This window comes from Ostrea edulis, chromosome 2 (assembly GCF_947568905.1).
Source record: "Ostrea edulis chromosome 2, xbOstEdul1.1, whole genome shotgun sequence".
Taxonomy (NCBI): Eukaryota; Metazoa; Mollusca; class Bivalvia; order Ostreida; family Ostreidae; genus Ostrea; species Ostrea edulis.
Window position 1 is genome coordinate 37,998,434 of NC_079165.1, and position 19,058 is coordinate 38,017,491.

A 19,058-nucleotide genomic window follows, 5' to 3' on the forward strand; every position below is an offset into this window, starting at 1 on the left:
GAACAGTATCTTCTATTGTCCGAAGTTGAGTTTGATCATTGATCTCAAAGTCAATAGGGGTCATCTACTCCTTAGGCAGAACCAGTGTGCTAAGTTTGATTACTGTAAAGCAAAGGATTCTTCAGATATTATGCAAATAGTATATATATCACTATGTCCAGTTTGACCTTTGACTTTGTGACATCAAAATCAATAGGAGACATCTACCTTTTGGTGGGAACCAATGTACTACTAAGTTTGAAATCCATCATGCAATAAGGGTTCTCAAGATTTTGAGTGGACAATGCTATTATGTCAAGTTTGACCCATGACCTTCTCATCTCAAAATCAACTGGTCCTCATTAAAAGCCAGTGTACCAAAAGTAGGCTTCTTCAACCACTACCAGACCAGATCCTAACACTGAGTCAATACATTCGGTAGCCTTGCTCAATACACAAAAATCAACACATCTAGGGCCTTTAATTATTTTTTTTTTTTTAAAAATGCATCTGAAGACAAAAAATTGCTTTTTATGACCATCTTAATGGATCATAAGGATAAAGCAAGGGGAAAGAGAGATAACTCTGATATAAAACACGTTTTTTGAAAGGAGTAAACTTTAGGTCTCAAGACTTTTATTATTTTTGACATTTTACCTGAATTAATAAACAAGATCATTAATATATTACATACTAATTCTTTCTACAAAAATAAATAAAAATAAAACAAACTATTTAATTATATTTTCAATCAATTTTACTGGGCTTGCTGAAAATAGCCGCAATATATAAAAATCAATATGGTGGATGATAAACTGTAAATAATCTGAATACGCAATGCTTAAAGCAACACAAGTTGCAACTGAACATATTTTTTCAACTATCCAATCATGCACCAAATAACATCTATCGGTATAACTAATATAATCATGAACATCTGAAGAAAAATTCAGCAAAATAAACAAGGATTCATATTGTTTGAGAGCATACCCCTACATAATGAGCGTTTTGTATAACCAGTCATCACGGGAACAATGATGGCCAAACATCTTCAGATGCAAGTTTCTTAGAATGAGCTGCTTAATTTGCAACACTTTTGTAATCCCGTAACTCTACACTTGCACAAATGACAAAAATGAAGAGACACCAACTATTTTCTAAGTTTAAGTGAAAAACATGAATAAGAATAGTAAGATTACAACATTTTTTAAATTCGCTGTTAATGCTAGTTTGATTAAACAAGACATTCGGCCTACTGGTCAGAAGGGCCAGTAAAAGTTATCAACTGACCAGTTAATTAATAGCCAAAGTGACCAGTGGATAAAAATAATAATTATTTCTAGCCCTAGGCTACTGTGAAAATTGTAGGAGGATTTCTGGAAACCAGGCTTTTTTTTTTTTTAAAACGAAAAAACATCGTTTTTTGATCTTCATTTGGGCCCCGGGGTGAAAATAAAAATTCCTAAACCTTATTGCAAATCTACAGGGCACCACCAATCATCTCTTTAAAAGATGATTTGGCTACTGAATACATTGTAAGGAGTTCTGGGAACCAGGTTTTTGTTGAAAATTTTGTTTTTTACCCCCATTTGGCCTCTGGGTTGAAAATGAAAAATCCGAAATTTTTTTGCACGGGACATCACCAATCATCTTCTAAAAGATGATCTTTCTATTGCAAAAAATTGTACGATTTCTGGGATTCCCAGTGGTTTCTCTCTCAGAAAATGGCTAAAAATAAGCTCTCCACCATATACTCCACACTGACCCTATTTCCAAAATATTACAGTAGTTGTGAGTACACCTATCAAATAATTGTATAATGTCAATTTTCACTAATTGACAACGGTTTTTCTTGGGATGTTAATTTCAACTGTTACCCTCAAATACATGCACTTATAAATATTCATTATACAGTATATCAATAGCAATAAACAAATTGAGTGTTTGCAAAAATCATGTCCTGCTAATAAATAACAAGGCAAGATTTTTGGAAATAAAGCCTTGCAAAATACAAGTGATTGACAGCAACATACCATATTCACCCTAAAAAATTCCCCTTAGGGCAAAAAGACAATAAATTTTTGGCAAGGAAACATACAAACACTACGACAGGAGTGAGGAACTTCCAGGTCAATTTCCACCAAGGACTGTCTGTGCTTCCTGTCATGTCCGACAAATTGTTCCAGAGCCTCTGAGCACCATACACCCAGGCAAGAGACAGACACTCCCCCAGGGCTATCAGATAGAAAGACAGCTTACCCACGTAGTGATGACCGAAGTAAAACAGGTACAAACCACTCTATAAAGAACATCAATTATTACATCGAGTGCATTGATTTCAGATGGATTCAAATTTTTTTTTTTTGGGTGGAGAAGCAAGAGTGCTAATTTACAGTTGCACTAAATCATGAAAAGATCTATTCATCCATCATCAAAATAAAGGTATCACATAGAAGCACAAAATCAAGACTACGCTGAAAAGTGCAAGAGAAAGGAAGCTTCAGTAGTCATATTTCTGCAATTGTTGGTCAAAGTTTTAAAAATCATGAATAGAATTTGCGTCCATTATTTTTGTTATGTTTTTAATTTCATAATAATGAGTAAAATTGGAATTCAGAACGATTTTTTAAACAAAAGATATTTTTCAGTGAAATAATTATATAGTTAACACACAACAGCTGTCCAACTCATTTCTGACAATACCAGAATATTAGGAAAGATAACATATACCATTTAGATTTAGCGACATCATTCAAAATGAAAAGTATTGATTTATGATAATAAAATACATTTAAAGTAGAAAAACATCAGAATGTAAACTATCTTTAAACATTTCAAATAGCTAAAGCGTGATTGAGACTTTACTGTTAATATTCAAGTTAATCACTTTATCCTTATATATACATTTTCCCTTGAACCTTACTTGTGATGCTAATGGAAGTCCCACCAGCATGGAAACACAGCAGACTCCTGCCAACATGGAGCATTTGAACTTCCACCTGAATCGCCATCTGTCTGGCAGAAAGTGTAGAAGTGCGGACACAACGTTCTGTACATACACACACTGTGTGCCTATCCCCATCAGGATCAAACTCAGGAAGAAGACTGTTTTCCACCCCTGGGAATCATGCGTTTTGGCAATGATTGATGTCACCAGCGTAAAACCAAGGTCAAGTGCTGCAAAATGTCATAACACTGAATATACATCCATCATTTAATGGAGTATTCCCCTTTTTGGACATCAGTAAATGAAAAATCAGAACTGTTATAACAGGACTAATACCCACCGCAGAGTACATTGGAGGGTGGGAAATAGTGAATTTAATGTGCTCACTGAAGAATAAATGATTTTTAAGATACACTCTGGACAATGGCAACATCCCCCCCTCCCCTTTCAAAATGGAAAAAATACCCATAACTGTTTTGAAAGTTAAAAAAATCTCTATCAACATTCAAAATAGCAGGTGCACAATTTTATTATTCAAATAAGATATATACACAAAGTCTTAACCATATCTGTTCATCCGTGCTATACTCTGAAGGAATCACGTCTACAGACGGACAGGCAGACAAGGCGATTCCAGTATACCCCTACATCGTTTGTTGGAGGTACAAAAATTGAAAGCTCTATCATTATATTCATAGGATTTACTGAACTCTTTTCTACTGAATTCAACAATGTTTAATATTGGAAATTAACATTTATGAAGGGTGAAACAATGATGGGCATTTCTGTTATCTCCTAAGAAATTGAGGACAGTCATATCTACTGTAGGTGCATTGTTGCTTCAAGTTTTGCAAACCAAAATTTGTATTATACTCAAATAAAGGCTGTATTAAAAAGTGCAATACTGAACTATCATGCTTTTATAATAAACTTCTTTCAAAAATGTAAGATATTGTCTTTTGTTTGTCTATTGTGAGCGGGCACTGTCAGGCTGGTTTTGACTTCATCATGACCTTCAAACATTGAGTATGTCGTGTGATTCATAGGCTTGGGTAACCATGTGAATACTTTAAAATAAATAGGTTTGCTTGCTTGGAGCACTGAACTTTTAATTTCAATTAGCTAAAAATTATTAGAAAACATTTATAGGATATTAAATATACATCATATACAATCAACCTCAAACACATCAGAACTTTACTTCACCCAAAACTTATTTCTGGTGGTTTTTCATAAGACTATTTGAGTTTTGTAGAGTGTAGAAACTAAAATCATTAGTGTCCAACACTTCTCTGTAAAATTTCTGGACTCTCTAGCATGTAATCACAATGTCTATTTTACTTCAGTCCACCTCTACAGTTACCATTTCACTCTGTACTTCATTCACAATACCATTATCTGATTGTGTGTCTGGTGATCAGTGTTACTTGGCTTCATGTGATGCTCAAAGCAAGTTCCATAACTCTATTTAAGATCATCACCTGAGTTGTGGGCATCGTCATGATCTACAAGTTTGTCGGAAATTTTCATTTTTTTGGCAAGACCTTGTTATGAAACTAAAATTGCACCAGAAATGAGAATGTTCTCACTTTTTTTATTTTTTTATTTATTTTTTTTTAACAAACAATGCATAGGTGCACTCTCTATCAGTAAATTCACCAGATCAAATTGGTTTTCCCTACTGGACAAAACCCTCTGAATTGTAAATTTGAAAATTAACATGCATGGTGATTACTCTATATAATTTAAACCTTGTTTGAAGGGGTTATTGCTATGAACTTAATTTGTTAGCTATACATTAAGGAATAAAGCAGAATATTCTTAAGAATTTTATGTCTTTTTTTGTCACGAAATGATCCAAATAACCCTATAATATTCTAGGTAGGACCTGAACTCTTCACTCAGGAACCAGAAATTTCAGTATGCCTCCAACCCGTAATAACTATGCAGTTAATTTCTGTGTGAGATGTTCAGTTTACTTGATTGGTGTTCAGGACTTTAGAATTTTAAAGGGATTTTACATATCCACAATCTGACCCTAGGATCATGAAATATACAAGTTTTGTAAAGGGCTAACCTGCACTGTTTAAACATCCATTAAGTTCAATTTAGTATCAATACCATTTAGTTCAATTTAGTATCAATAGCATTAAAAAAGATGGTCTTAATGCTATATGCTAAATTTGACCTTGTCCTGCTCTACTCTGGAGATGATGAAATTCACAATTTTTGTAGAGGTTTCCCTGCTCTATATGACATTCAGTTTCTCTCACAAATGTGCTGTTGTAGAGAAGAAAATTGTTGAAAATTCAAATTGGTAAACTTTTGGCAGTTTTTTACCCTCTCCTAAGGCCTGGTGGGCACAGGAATCCTGAAATTTGCAATGTGTGTCCCCCTTGTGCTTAATACCAATTTGAAAAGTATTAAAGAAGAAGTTAAAAATGTTCAATTGTTAAAGCACTACACAAGATGGACAACGACGGACGAAGACCAAAGCAATCACTCCCAAGTAACTCAGGTGACCTAGAAACTTGAGCAAAATGAACATGTATAACAATATTCATAAGAAGTGGTAAACCTGTCATATTATCATTGCTTGGAGAATCACTGTTTGTTTGTGAATCAATTCCTAGAGCTGCGAATATGGTGAACCCACTGACCAGCATACCAAACAAGTGAGCTGTGATCATCAGCAAGGAATTCCTACAGAAAAAAGAACAAGAGTTAAATTATCTATTCAAACATTTTGGGAAATATCTTTTTGGCAGTACTAAATGAACATTACAAATGACAAGCATTCTGCGAGTATTGCAAAAGCAACAAGAGGTACTGTGAGCATTCAATGCTCACTAAGAATACCCCCCGCTTACCCCAATCTCCCAAAGGGTGTTGGTAATAGGTAAAATGAAATGTACCCAACAGAAAAATATAAATGTTCAAATGTACCCGAATTGTACCCAGGGTATCAATTAAGGAAGTTAAAATGTATTCGATATGTACCCACTTTAAAGTTACTAAGTTGAAATGTACCTGAAATGTACCCAACAAAAAATATTAATGTTGAAATGTTTACCAGAAATGTACCCTGGGTAAATTAAAAAGTTAAATTGTACCCGTAATGTACCAACTTTAAATGTGACTATTGAAAATGTACCCAAAATTTACCCATTTAAATAAACCTTGTAATTTCACAACAGATACAAATAATATGAAAATAAACATTAAACAATTTCACAACTGATTTTGAAATAAGAAAGCTTTTATAGTCAATTGTACCAGCATTATGTACCCAACTTCAATCTGGCATGTTTTTTTTTATTGATGTATGTATGTTGTAGACATTTTTTGTTTAAAATATATATATATATATATATATATATATATATATATATATATATATATATATATAAAATAGTGCAAATCCTGTTGATGTTAATGAATTTTAATTTATCTATAAAAAGGGCTTTTTTGTTCTGTCATTAAGGTAGCTTATAGTAGTATTAAAGAAAATCTGAAGGATTACATGAAGGGATCCATCCCTAAACCTCTAAATGGAAAGATATTTTCCATTTTTAAAAACATAACAATCAAAAATAAATAATTGTAGAGACCTAGTAGTAAGATACTCTTTTGAACTTGATAATGCTACACGATTGTTAGTCTGCAGGAATTTCATAAGAAAAAATTATCTGACAGTCACTGAATTTAATTTTCAATTAATTCTTAATATATATATATGGTAAACAATCTGTATATATCATAATACATACATATATAGATCTATCTGTATTTGATTTTTGATTTTTTTGAGGGGGGTGTGTGTGTGGGTTTTTTTTAAACATTGATATACACTGTATGTCAAAAGATGTCCCTGCAGAAGGAAATTATTGAAGATCATCATATTATTTTTATAAACTAGTTAACTTATTAATTAATTAACCAATCAATTCAGAGCGGGTCTTCACAGTACTTGGCTCTAACAACCGTAAATTGAGATCGGGTTCCTGATAAAAAGCATCGGGTGTGCACTCCGAGTTCCCGCGCATAGTCAGCATGCAGACGCCATGTTTATGATGTTGTGACCTATTGACCTAGCGTAAACATTATGAACAAAGAATAGCCTTCAACAGGGACCCGAGGGAGTTCGTGGTGTTATCCTGAAGAGACTCCCAACCATAAGTAAGTGATTTACACACTAGTGTATTTTGTAGATTCTTTGACTTCATGCCAGTCATGATCACTGATAATCCGAAATTCCTCCGATTCTTATCCCTTTCACATTTGTGTCTGATGATCTTCACTGCACATAACATATCGAGAAAGCAAGGGTAACAGTCAGAGGTATCTTGAATTATGTAACTCATGTGTCTTTTGTAAAGTAGGACAATGGAATTCACTAACTAGTCTAAATGCGTCTATTGTCAGACACTTACACGATTTTCATTTTCTACCCGGCACTTGATAACCCGCGATTTGCATCAACTAGATATCTACTCGCTAGACACAGCAATGCTATTTCATTTGTAACACCTCATAGTTTAACCACTCTTAATATGTACAAAGCAGGTCAAACTGAAATAACTTAAGTAATGTTGGCATTATGTTAAAATCAGCTCGATCTGCTCCTTTATTTTTATGTTGTCGCAATACGAGGAGCGGATCGAGGAGCTGGTTTTAATCAGATTGGTCCGAAGGAACAGTAAGAGATATCAATTGACAAGTAAAAATTTAAGTTGATAGCACAAGTGACCAGTGATTAGATATATTTATTTATTGTCCTGTAATTTGGTTATTGGAAAGTCTTTGGTATCCTTTGATTATTTACAATTTCATTTCTCTTTCAGAATATAATTCATGATAGATACAGAATTTATATGGTGTGACCACTGACCAGACTGGTTTTAATATGTCATTCTGAGAATTACACTATGCAGACATGGATCAATGTTTATATAGTTCCAAAATGAGTTTACTCTGAATGACACTTCAGTTCATGGACATTTTAGGTAAGTCCAATGAGATTGCTAGGCCTATATGTATAGTGGATGGGAAGTCCATGACCCTGATATGTCTTAAATTTGTCTGACAGCAAGTCAAATTGGGATGACTAATTCCACTATCAGTTTCAAATCACTGATTTAATTTGAACAGATCATACAAACTGTTTCTATTAATTTTAAATAGATATATAACATGCCCATTATTATATTTTTTAGAATGTACATCATCAATGTTCTCCCAAAGGAAAGTGAGCAAAAACTTATCCAGAGAATCAACAGCACATTTTTGTGAAACTTTTTAAAATGTGCAGGTAATATTGCTGTTAAAATATTTTGTATCCTATGATCTGTAATAAAATATAAGTGGCATATTGATATAACTTTAACTTAGTTATAACTTTTCAACTAAAATGGGTAGGGATTTTATGTTTGCCATTTTTTATTCTTTGTGACAAGAAAATATTTTTTAATATATATACAAACTGTAAATAAAAGTACCTCATTAATGACCTACTAAGGCTTTCTGATGGTACCAAATTTGAGCTTTTCTGGCTCAGTGGTTCTTAAGAAGATTTTTAAAGATTTTTCCTATATATTTGTATGTAAAACTTTGATCCCCCTTGTGGCCCCATCCTACCCCCGGGGGCCATGAATCTGCATTATATCAGGAAGCTTTCATATAAATCTCAGCTTTTCTGGTCAGTGGTTCTTACGAGGAAGATTTGAACAAACTTGAATCTGCACTTTGAACAAACTTGAATCTGCACTTTGAACAAACTTGAATCTGCACTATGTCAGAAAGCTTTCATGTAAATATCAGCTTTTCTGGCTCCGTGGTTCTTGAGAAGATGGTTTTTAAAAGATTTTTCCTATATATTTGTATGTAAAACTTTGATCCCCCCCTTGTGGCTCCATCCGACCGCCGGGGGCCAGGATTTTAACAATTTAGAATCTGCACTACTTAATAAAGCTTATCTATAAATTTCAGCTTTTCTGGCCCAGTGGTTCTCGAGAAGATTTTTTAATGACCCTACTTTATTTTTACCTTTTCTTGATTATCTCCCCTTGGGAGGTGGCCTGGCCCTTTATTTTAACAATTTAGAATTCCCTTTACCTAAGGATGCTTAGTGCCAACTTTGGTTGAAATTGGCACAGTGGTTTTTGAGAAGAAGCAAAAATGCTAAAAGTTTACAGATGGACAGACGCCGGAACACAGGTGATCAGAAAAGCTCACTTAGCTCAGGTGAGCTAAAAATATAGTGAAAACAGTTGGAAAATTTCCAATCATTTAATAAACCAGTTATTGACAATTAATTCGGTTTACTTGTGACTATATGGACCTGACTAGATCTATATTATTTACAAGTAGACTGAATCAAAGTTCAATAATCATATAGTATACCATGAGACATGGCAACTGTACATAACTCTAACAGACCTGAAGCAGTGACTGTGGAAATGTGTATACCCAGCCAGCAATGTTAGGGACCCTGTACCAAGACCAAGGGAGGTAAACATCAGCTTCCCGGCATCAACCCAAGCCTGAAAATACCATTACATGCCTGTTCACTTGTTGTCATTCATAATAAATAGGTTAGAGTGTTTCTATGAAATAAATAAACCCCTTTCTCTTCTTTACTCTTTACTGCACAATATATACTCCAACAATAGTTATCAATTACCTATTGCATACAAGCTAAAAACAAACGATACCAAAGTTAATATCCCATCATTTAACAGTAACAGAAACATTAAGGTTAATCCTTCCTAACTTCCCAATCCATGAGTGCGAAAAAAAATTCCTAACCACTCACTCATCCCATGGACAAGTAAATACTTGCATAATGCCCACTTGTCCCCATAATGGTTTAATTTGACATCCCATATTTCCTTACTTTACTCCCAAGAAAAACAGTATATGGACATGTGTTTTAATCCTTACATACACCTATGTACTCTCTCATGAACAAATCAACACTGTGAGTCATTAATCCATATCTGAATCACTTAAAGATGAGCCTTCGCATCAGTCTCTTTCAACTTTAAAACACACACAAACAACACATAGCGACAACCCTTCTCAGATTGCATTCCAGACTTGCTTTGAATTGTTATTCTTCATATGAGTACATTGTAAACGACTTGCCACCGTTTGTTATAATAATGATTAAAAGTACCAATTAAAATATATGTACATGTGTAAGCATCAACTAATTCAGATCTCTGTTTACTTTGCTTTTTAAGTTTAAGAAGGTATGCTACACCAGAGAAATTTGATATGGATGAAAAATGGAGGATATGTACAAGTTGAACAATATTTTCAAAATTTACTTTATTTAGTCAAAAAATGCAGTTTTAGTAGAAAGCAATCTGAAAAAAATTTAACCCCCCTGCTGAACTCGAACACACAAACTATATACAATACAGCAGTCGACGTGCTCACCTACTGATCGAGCTATTCAGCTAGGCAATGACTTTAGAAATGAATAAACAAATATTGCTGATATTTATATTTTCATCCATGTTTTAAAAGGAAGTCAGACATTATGACGATGTAGAGTACCTCCTTAACACAACAAAAATGTTAACAAGAAATGTTTGTATAACATATATGCCCCCCATGATCGCAAAATTGGAAAGAGTTATACACATGCATCTTGTAATTGATAGTTACGTATCACAAATTCAAAATATTGAGCAGACAAATTCTTCCTATGTCAAGGGTGGATTGACCTTGTGACTTAAAAATCAATAGGAGTCATCTACTCCTTATGCAATCAATCATGCTTAAATATTACATGTACATTGTTTTCACACACAATCACTGCTACTATCAAAATAAGAGGGAGAGGGGACCACCCAATATACATGTCTTTTAATATCGTCATCAAAAATAGTGAGAGGCATTATCATTTAATACTGATCTGATTTTCTCACATTATCACCTGTGTGATATCGACTTTACCCATGTGCGACCGACTTTACCCATGTGAGACAGCCATGCGAGATTTTTCTGTCTCACACTGCTGTGACATAATTTAATTGTGACATATATATATTCTCTGATTTACAATACACAGTGAAGCTTTACATTACATGGTGAAGTGCCTCTCACTATTTTTGATGACGATATTAAAAGACATGTATATTGGGTGGTCCCCTCTCAGAATTTTCTCAAAGCTCCTAAATTTATGCACTAAACTGTAGGTAAAATGTGAGAAAAATCATTCTTGAAGTTGATCATTTACTCGTGTGGGATAGGGAAATTCTGCCTCTAGAGCAAGATTTGCTTTCTAGGACTCGGTAAAGCCTCGTCCTTCAGGAACTGCAAATTTTGTCCCCTCCGAGGAATTTCCCTATCCTACTCTCATATTATTGAAGGATTCTATTAATCTTGAATGCTGTACATAAGACAATCACTACTCAATCACTACTTTATTTTCACAAGCAGTTGTAGACTCATTTACAAGTCAAGTCATCAATGCTCAGAGCCTCAAATTCTCAATGACTGTACACGTAGTGTCGGCTAACATAACAGAAAGTCAGCTAACCTCCAGATTACCTAGAACGTCCCACTTCATACTCAGGAAGAATTTGATGCCAACAAGGGCTCCGTCTTCTCTGCAAAAGTGGATCATAAGCGACACTGCCAAGACTTGTGCTAGCCCATAGGTTACATACACAACCTGAATACAGAAAATCTATCATCATCACTGGTCCTACTTTTCTAAAAAGCAAGTATTTTGGATACAGAAAATTAGTGCACAAAATACTAGCAATCAAACTAGTCATTAATTTCCATTCAAAAATACATATCTTCATGTAGAGAAGAGACCCATACTCCACACTGCCTTACCAATATTTTCCAAGATAAGTTTAACCCTTGCTCTAGCCCCTGGGTTGGTTAGAATAAATCTAAAGTTACACTTCATGAGGAGCCTGCATATCAATTAAAAGAATTGTGCCCATGTAGTTCATCTGATCGAAAGAGCTTTACATAAATTCTTCCTGTATGTTCCTATGTAAATCTTCAAACCCCTTTTGCAACCTTGTCCTGGCCCTCTGGGATGTGATTTGTAAACTAAAGGAGGATGCTTGTATATTTCCTTGACAAACTGTAACTGCATGAAGATGATTTCTACAGAATTTATCCTTTATGTTCTAAGTTCGCAGAACAATAAATGTGGCCCACTCTGGCCCCGAGGTCATAGTTTGAACAAATTTGATTTTACACTACTTTATGTCGATGCTTACATGCATATCAAATTGAATTGTTCCTTTGAAATTCTTCATTTTTCTAAAAAGAGGGATCTTTAAAGAACATTTTTCTGTATATTCCCAAGTCATTCATTCTGGTGGCCCCACAGTTTGAACAAACTTGAATCTACACTACATGAGGGTGCTTCTCCTTGAAGTTAGTTTTTCTGGTCCAGTTAAATCTTTTTAAATTCCCCAACCCTATTTATAATTCATCACCCTTCAATGGGGGCATGGATGATCCTGAATTTGAACAAAATTGCATCCCAATTTAGCCCAAGATACTTTTCATCAAGTTTGGTTGAAATTGGCTTGATGGATCTGGAAAACAGATAAGAAAGAGATGATAAACTTTGATCTTCTAATAGCTCACTACAGCCTTCTTCTCGGGTGAACTTATGTGAACATTGGGGAATGATGACAAAATAACAATTTCTCTGTGTGAATGTAAAATAATTGTACTTTATACTGAAGAATTCTTGTATGACAGTATAAATGCAAGACAGCTTGAAAATACCATTTGCCATAAATGGCTTGACATAAATGTATACACACCCCATTTTTCTTTTAATAGATAGAATATTTCCATACGATACAAACATAATTGGACATTTTTCCATGTTCCTTAGAATATACTAGGTGCTTTGCTATTTTATTCATTCAATTATATCATCTTTGCTTATCATTTAAAATTCATAAGATGCCTATAATGAACAAACATGATAAAGACTGTCTCCAATTGATACATGGCATTGCATAATTTAAGAGTACTGGTTAAACTCTATCAGCGTACATGTCTGTATCTTTCCTGACTGTAACAATTAAGCGAGTCTACTAAACAGTTCTGTCTACTAGAACTGTAAAATATTGCAACATAATTAATCAAGTGGGTATAATCGATGACATGGCCATGTAACCTTCTTACAACCTTTTCCCTGTAACTCTATAACATCCAACTGAAGTAAATTTCTCTTATCAGATGATGAATGCATACTTTTCCTAGAGATCTTGGTCCTAGGATGAGGACGGCAAATACAACAGTCCACAGTAGCAGAAGACAGATCACGAAGTACCAAAGAAAATGGCCAGTGTCGCCTATCCCATCAGACACCTGTAGTACATCCTGACTGCAAAAAATGCACAAGCATATCAAGCAAATTCTACAGGTGACTATAGAGAGTATTCAATGTTCAAGGAACCTTGATAAAACTTCCAGATCAAAAGTTCAAAGGTTGATTTAATCCAGAAATTTTAAGTTCCAACCATTAAGGTTCAGATCTAATATAGTATCCAGAAGTGTACATTTACAACATTGGCATGTCTCTGAATTATTTTCTCAAAATTACTGTCTCATTTTCAAGTCAAAACAAACTTTTCAAAATTACATAGTGTTGTACTATTAAGTATCCATCATCTTTAAAATAGTATGGTTAAAAAGAATCACACTTGTAAGGTTAAATCTGGCCAATTAAACATATCTACCCCCAAAAAAGAAGTACAGGTGTTGTGTCAACAGGTATGTTAACACCCAATAACTCGGTTGGTCTTGCCCCCAGAATTTCACGGTTATCGAGGCAAGGTCCAAGCAGAAATATTGATACATTTGATTGATAGTGTGTGTAGGCTACCATTCATGAAATATGGATCCAAATTTCACTTCAAGCAATCAAAAACTTTTAGAGATTGGAAGAGTAAATTTGCTTAAAGTCATATAGAGAAAAAAATAGGGACCACAATTTCACTATGAAAAATCAAGGACTTTGAGAGATCAAAGTTTAAGTCATCGAGAGTCGATCACTTGTATAGATTGAAAATGTACCTTCTAATTCAGCACCTACCAGACCACTACTGGATTATGCAGTCAAACAGGGTTCGAACAGCCCAGTATCAAATCATAAGCACTTTTAAAGCCATTTTTAAAGCACTTTTGCACAAAACAATCATGTAAATTTCAGTTTGATTGCTTTCTATTTACTGAAATGTCAGACAAATTGTCAACAGCTAAACCCCGTAATTTCTTATGTTTATCGCCTTGTATGTCAGATTTAAAAGCCTCTTCCCCAATACTACCTATTTTATCATCCTGGCACATAATGCACAGTGTTGTATTCTTATCACACTTAAGCGTGTTAATTTAAAACTAAACGCATGGTAATTCTAAGCATAAGACAATTCTATACACAAACTCGTACAAAGAAATGTTGGTAATAGGAGAATCCATATACCGGTAGATTTTCTTCTCTCGATCCTTTTAATATTAAATTATTTGCTTACATAGTTGAACATAACACTATGAAAAAGAATTCAAGCAACTTAGAATGCAAATTTCAAAACTTTTTCATGTCTTCAAGCTGTTTCTGCATTTTTCAAGCACTTTACAGGGACTAGACGAGTCAAAATTCAAGAATTTTTCATGATCTGTACGTTCAAACTCTGTAAAGTACATACATTTTCATGTTCCCTATTACAGTATTTCCTTGGATTTAATAAAGCAGCTAAATCAGCATTATTAAATTTATTGGATATTTATAAAACAAATGTATCAAATAAAATCTAACTATCAACAAGAGATGTTTGTAAAACACATATGCCCCCATGGTGCAAAACTGAAAAGGGTTATACACACACCTCATTTAATTCATAGTAGTATCATCAATTCAAAAATTGAGCAGACAATATCTTCCTATGTCAAGAGTGGATTGACCATGTGACCTAAAAATCAATTGGGGTCATCTAATCCTTATGCTGTACCAGTGTACCAAGTTTGGTGTCAATCAAGCAAATAATTCTTAAATTATAAGAGACAATATATTACCATGTCCAGTTCAACCATTGACCTTTAACCATGTGACCTCAAAATCAATAGGGGTCATCTTCTCCTGAAGATGTACCAGTGCACTAAGTCTGATGTCTGTCAAGCAAAGGGTTCTTGAGATATTGAGCAGACATTATATTCCTATGTCCAGTTTGACCCTTATCTTTGACCATGTGACCTCAAAATCAATAATATTTCTATTTTCACTTTGCACCATTTCATATATAATATATATATATTTTTAAAAAAAAATCATGATTTCCCTCATATCAATACCAGTAAAATGTATTTGAAATACAAGACTTGAACTGAAAATATAAGATAAATTCAACACCAATACCAATAGCTTTGTACACCAATATCAATCAATCCAATTCACAAGATTCTAGAATTAAAGAAAACGGGTGAGTGAGCTCACATACCCCACGCTCCAACATTGTTTGGCATTGCCTCACATAATGAATGGCAATGCTAAGCATTATTGCAAGATCAGGACAGACAGAATCAAAATTTTAAGTTCAATAGAGGCATAACTCCCACAAAAATTATTGAATCAGAATTTTCTGGGAATATGCACATCTACACATTGTGTCATTAACTTCAAAGTTTCACGAAATTCTGTTGAGCGGTCTCAGAGGAATTGCACCAACAAAAAAGGGACTGATGGACGGGTCAAAAACATTATACCCTTTGCAACTTCGTTAATCTACTCATTAAATTTGCATACATCAAAACCCAATTCAATGAAAAGAAAAATGATAAAATTTACTGAATTTATCTACTTTATTAAATGGTAATTTAATCACCTTGCATAAAAATGTTTACTTATTTTTTTTTAGGAGTAGCCATTGTATTCCACACCATACTCAATTTCATTTGTATGTATACTCTATGAAAACAGCAATCTATAAAATCATTGAAAGACAAAGATGTCCATTGTATACTTACTACAGGTATGCATCGTCCAAATTGGTGATCAGGTTTGTGACTCCCAAATTAAACGAACTGTTATTTGCTGATGAAATTTTTCCATCATTTGTGTTATTAAAACAAACAATTTCTGGAAAGAAAAGTACTCATTCAGACAAGTCTTCAATTAATAAACATTTTTCTCCAACCAAAGGCCACATTAAATCAATTCTCTGGTTCTCAGACACAGACACCCCCCCCCCCCCCCCCCCCCCAATCGGCCGCTGACACGAGTTTATTGCCGCCCCGGTAAAAAATCGCTGCCGCCCGTATTTGATCCGTCAAAATAAAATTCGTGTTTTGGCGCCAAAATCGTAAAGCGCTGAATAAGACGTGCTGCTTAGTTGATGTAAACAATATGGCGACAGAAACAGTTCTTGTCAGCATTGAGATTATTTTCAACTCAAAACAGATTGTTCCATGGACAGTTATACTGGTAGACTCGTCCTTGACAGTTGATACCCTTTGCAAGAAACTTCTGGGCGGTGAATTTAAAGAAATTGAAACCGTGAAGGAACAAATTGATGAAAGCAAGGCCGAGTTGAAGTACGACGTTTTCGTAGGCCGAAACAAAACGGCTGACAGTGATAAGCTTTTCTCAACAGTGAAAATTTCCTAACTGGTTGAACTTTTTGGGAGATATTTAAAAGTGAAAGTGTCTGAAAAAAAGACTGATTTGCCCTCGTCAGATGAACCTTTGACACAGAAAAAGTCGGTTTGCCGTCTTGCTGGAGGCCCGAGAAAAACTGAAACTACCTCAAAGACCAAATGAAAATAATAAACGGTGTTGAATACCATTTGTAAAACTCTTAACTTTCTTAACAACACACCAAAAAAACCACGGACAAAAAATCCCTACCCATTTGTGACATGGAGATAAACTGAACAAGAGTACCGCAAACGGTACATAATACGCCCATGAAATGCTTACATAGGGTGTTTTTCTTGTGCTATAATTTGTATAACTTTGCTTCAGGTAGTATCTGCCATCATGAGGCTGTGACAAACTTTCATATGAACAAAACAAGAGATGTTTGTAAAACACATATGCCCCCCATGGTGCAAAATTGAAAAGGGTTATACACACACCTCATTTAATTGATAGTATTATCATCAATTCAAAATATTGAGCAGACAATATCTTCCTATGTCAAGAGTGAATTGACCATGTGACCTAAAATTCAATAGGGGTCATCTACTCCTTATACTGTACCAGTGTACCAAGTTTGGTACGTGTCAATCAAGCAAATAATTCTTGAAATATAGGAGACAATATATTACTATGTCTATTTCAACTATTGACTTTTGACCTCAAAATCAATATCGGTCATCCTCTCCTGAAGATGTACCAGTGTACTAAGTTTGGTGTCTGTCAAGTAAAAGGGTTATCAAGATATTGAGTGGACAGTATATTACTATGTCCAGTTTGACCCCTGACCTTTGACCATGTGACCTCAAAATCAATAGGAGTCATCTTCTCCTGAATATACACCAGTGTACTGTTTGATGTCTGTCAAGCAAAGGGTTCTCAAGATATTGAGCAGACAGTATATTCCAATGTCCAGGTTGACCCTTGACCTTAAAACATGTGACCTCAAAATCAATAGGGATCATCTTCTCCTGAAGATGTACCAGTGTACCAAGTTTGATGTCTGTCAAGCAAAGGGTTCTCAAGATATTAAACGGACAGTATATTCCTATGTTCAGTTTGACCCTTGCTCATGTGACCTCAAAATCATTAGGGGTCATCTTCTCCTGAAGATGCACCAATGTAACAAGTTTGATATCTGTCAGGCAAAGGGTTCTCAAGATATTGAATGGACAATATATTCCTATGTCCAGTGTGACCCTTGACCTTTGACCATGTGACCTCAAAATCTATAGGGGTCATCTTCTCCTGAAGACGTATCAGTGTACCAAGTTTGATGTCTGTCAAGAAGAAGGTTCTCAAGATACTGGGCAGACAGTATATTCCCTCGTCTAGTTTGACCCTTGACCTTTGACCATGTGACCTCAAATCAATAAGAATCATCTTCTCCTGCAGATCTACCAGTGTACTAAGTTTGATGTCTGTCAAGAAAAGGGTTCTCAAGATATTGAGCAGACATTATATTCCTATGTCCAGTTTGACACTTATCTTTGACCATGTGACCTCAAAATCAATAGAGGTCATCTTCTCCTGAAGACGTACTAGTGTACCAAGTTTGATGTCTATCAAGCAAAGGGTTCTCAAGATATTGAACAGACAGTATATTCCTATGTCCAGTTTGACCCTTAACCTTTGACCATGTGACTTCAAAATCAATAGGGGTCATCTTCTGAAGATGTACTGGTGTACCAAGTTTGATGTCTGTCAAGCAAAGGGTTCTCTAGACATTGAATGGTCAGTATATTCCTATGCCCAGTTTGACCCTTGACCTTTGACCATATGACCTCAAAATCAATAGGGGTCATCTACGCCTTAGGATGTACCAGTGTGCCAAGTTTGATGTCCTTCAAGCAAAGGGTTCTCGAGATATTGAGCGGACATTATATTCCTATGTCCAGAGTAGATTGACCCTTGACCTTTAACCTGAAAAACAATAGGGGTCATTTTCCACTCATAACCAACCCACATATGAAATATCATTATCATCAAGTGAATGGTTCTCAAGATATTGAGTGGACAGCACATGGTCTACAGACCGACCGACCGACAGTTGCAAAACAATATGCTCCCTCTTTTTCAAAGGGGGGCATAATAAGATGGTCCTCACTTGAAAACTGTGGGAGGAGTTGGGCGGACAAATCATGTACCCTCCATATAATAATTATTTCCAAATAAAGGGGCAAAACTCGTGGAAAAAAGGTCGAAATGGATCAAAATTGCAGTAGGATCTAGAGTGACCCACAAAGAAGCTACACAGCAAGTTTCAGCATGATATGTGAAAGGGAAATGAAATTATAAAGAGAAAACCCCGAACGGACGGATGTACATACATCGCTGTACCATAATACGTCCCATCTAAAGACGGGCGTATAAAAACTAAACCCCCTACCTATCTACCAATGTTTTGAAAAACAATTGTCTGAGAACCAGACAATCGATTTG

General features: G+C 34.9%; 1 protein-coding gene and 1 long non-coding RNA gene across 6 annotated transcripts in view; one reads left to right on the forward strand and one right to left on the reverse strand.

Annotated features, from left to right (window-relative positions):
* LOC125680508 (uncharacterized) overlaps positions 1-19,058 on the reverse strand; it is a 112,000-nt gene that overhangs the window by 48,002 nt on the left and 44,940 nt on the right. For all 5 annotated transcript variants that reach the window (XM_048920174.2, XM_048920171.2, XM_048920172.2 and 2 more), the window contains 7 exons: positions 15,947-16,058; positions 13,178-13,310; positions 11,478-11,612; positions 9,365-9,468; positions 5,505-5,629; positions 2,903-3,156; positions 2,078-2,278 (listed from right to left, as the gene is read on the reverse strand). In XM_048920174.2, the coding sequence (XP_048776131.2) occupies positions 2,078-2,278; positions 2,903-3,156; positions 5,505-5,629; positions 9,365-9,468; positions 11,478-11,612; positions 13,178-13,310; positions 15,947-16,058 (1,064 nt within the window). The remainder of the gene's footprint in view (positions 1-2,077; positions 2,279-2,902; positions 3,157-5,504; positions 5,630-9,364; positions 9,469-11,477; positions 11,613-13,177; positions 13,311-15,946; positions 16,059-19,058) is intronic.
* On the forward strand, positions 6,754-9,370 carry LOC130051651 (uncharacterized). The gene is made up of 3 exons (XR_008799923.1): positions 6,754-7,105; positions 7,771-7,932; positions 8,143-9,370. It is a non-coding gene; the product is annotated as an uncharacterized LOC130051651 (long non-coding RNA).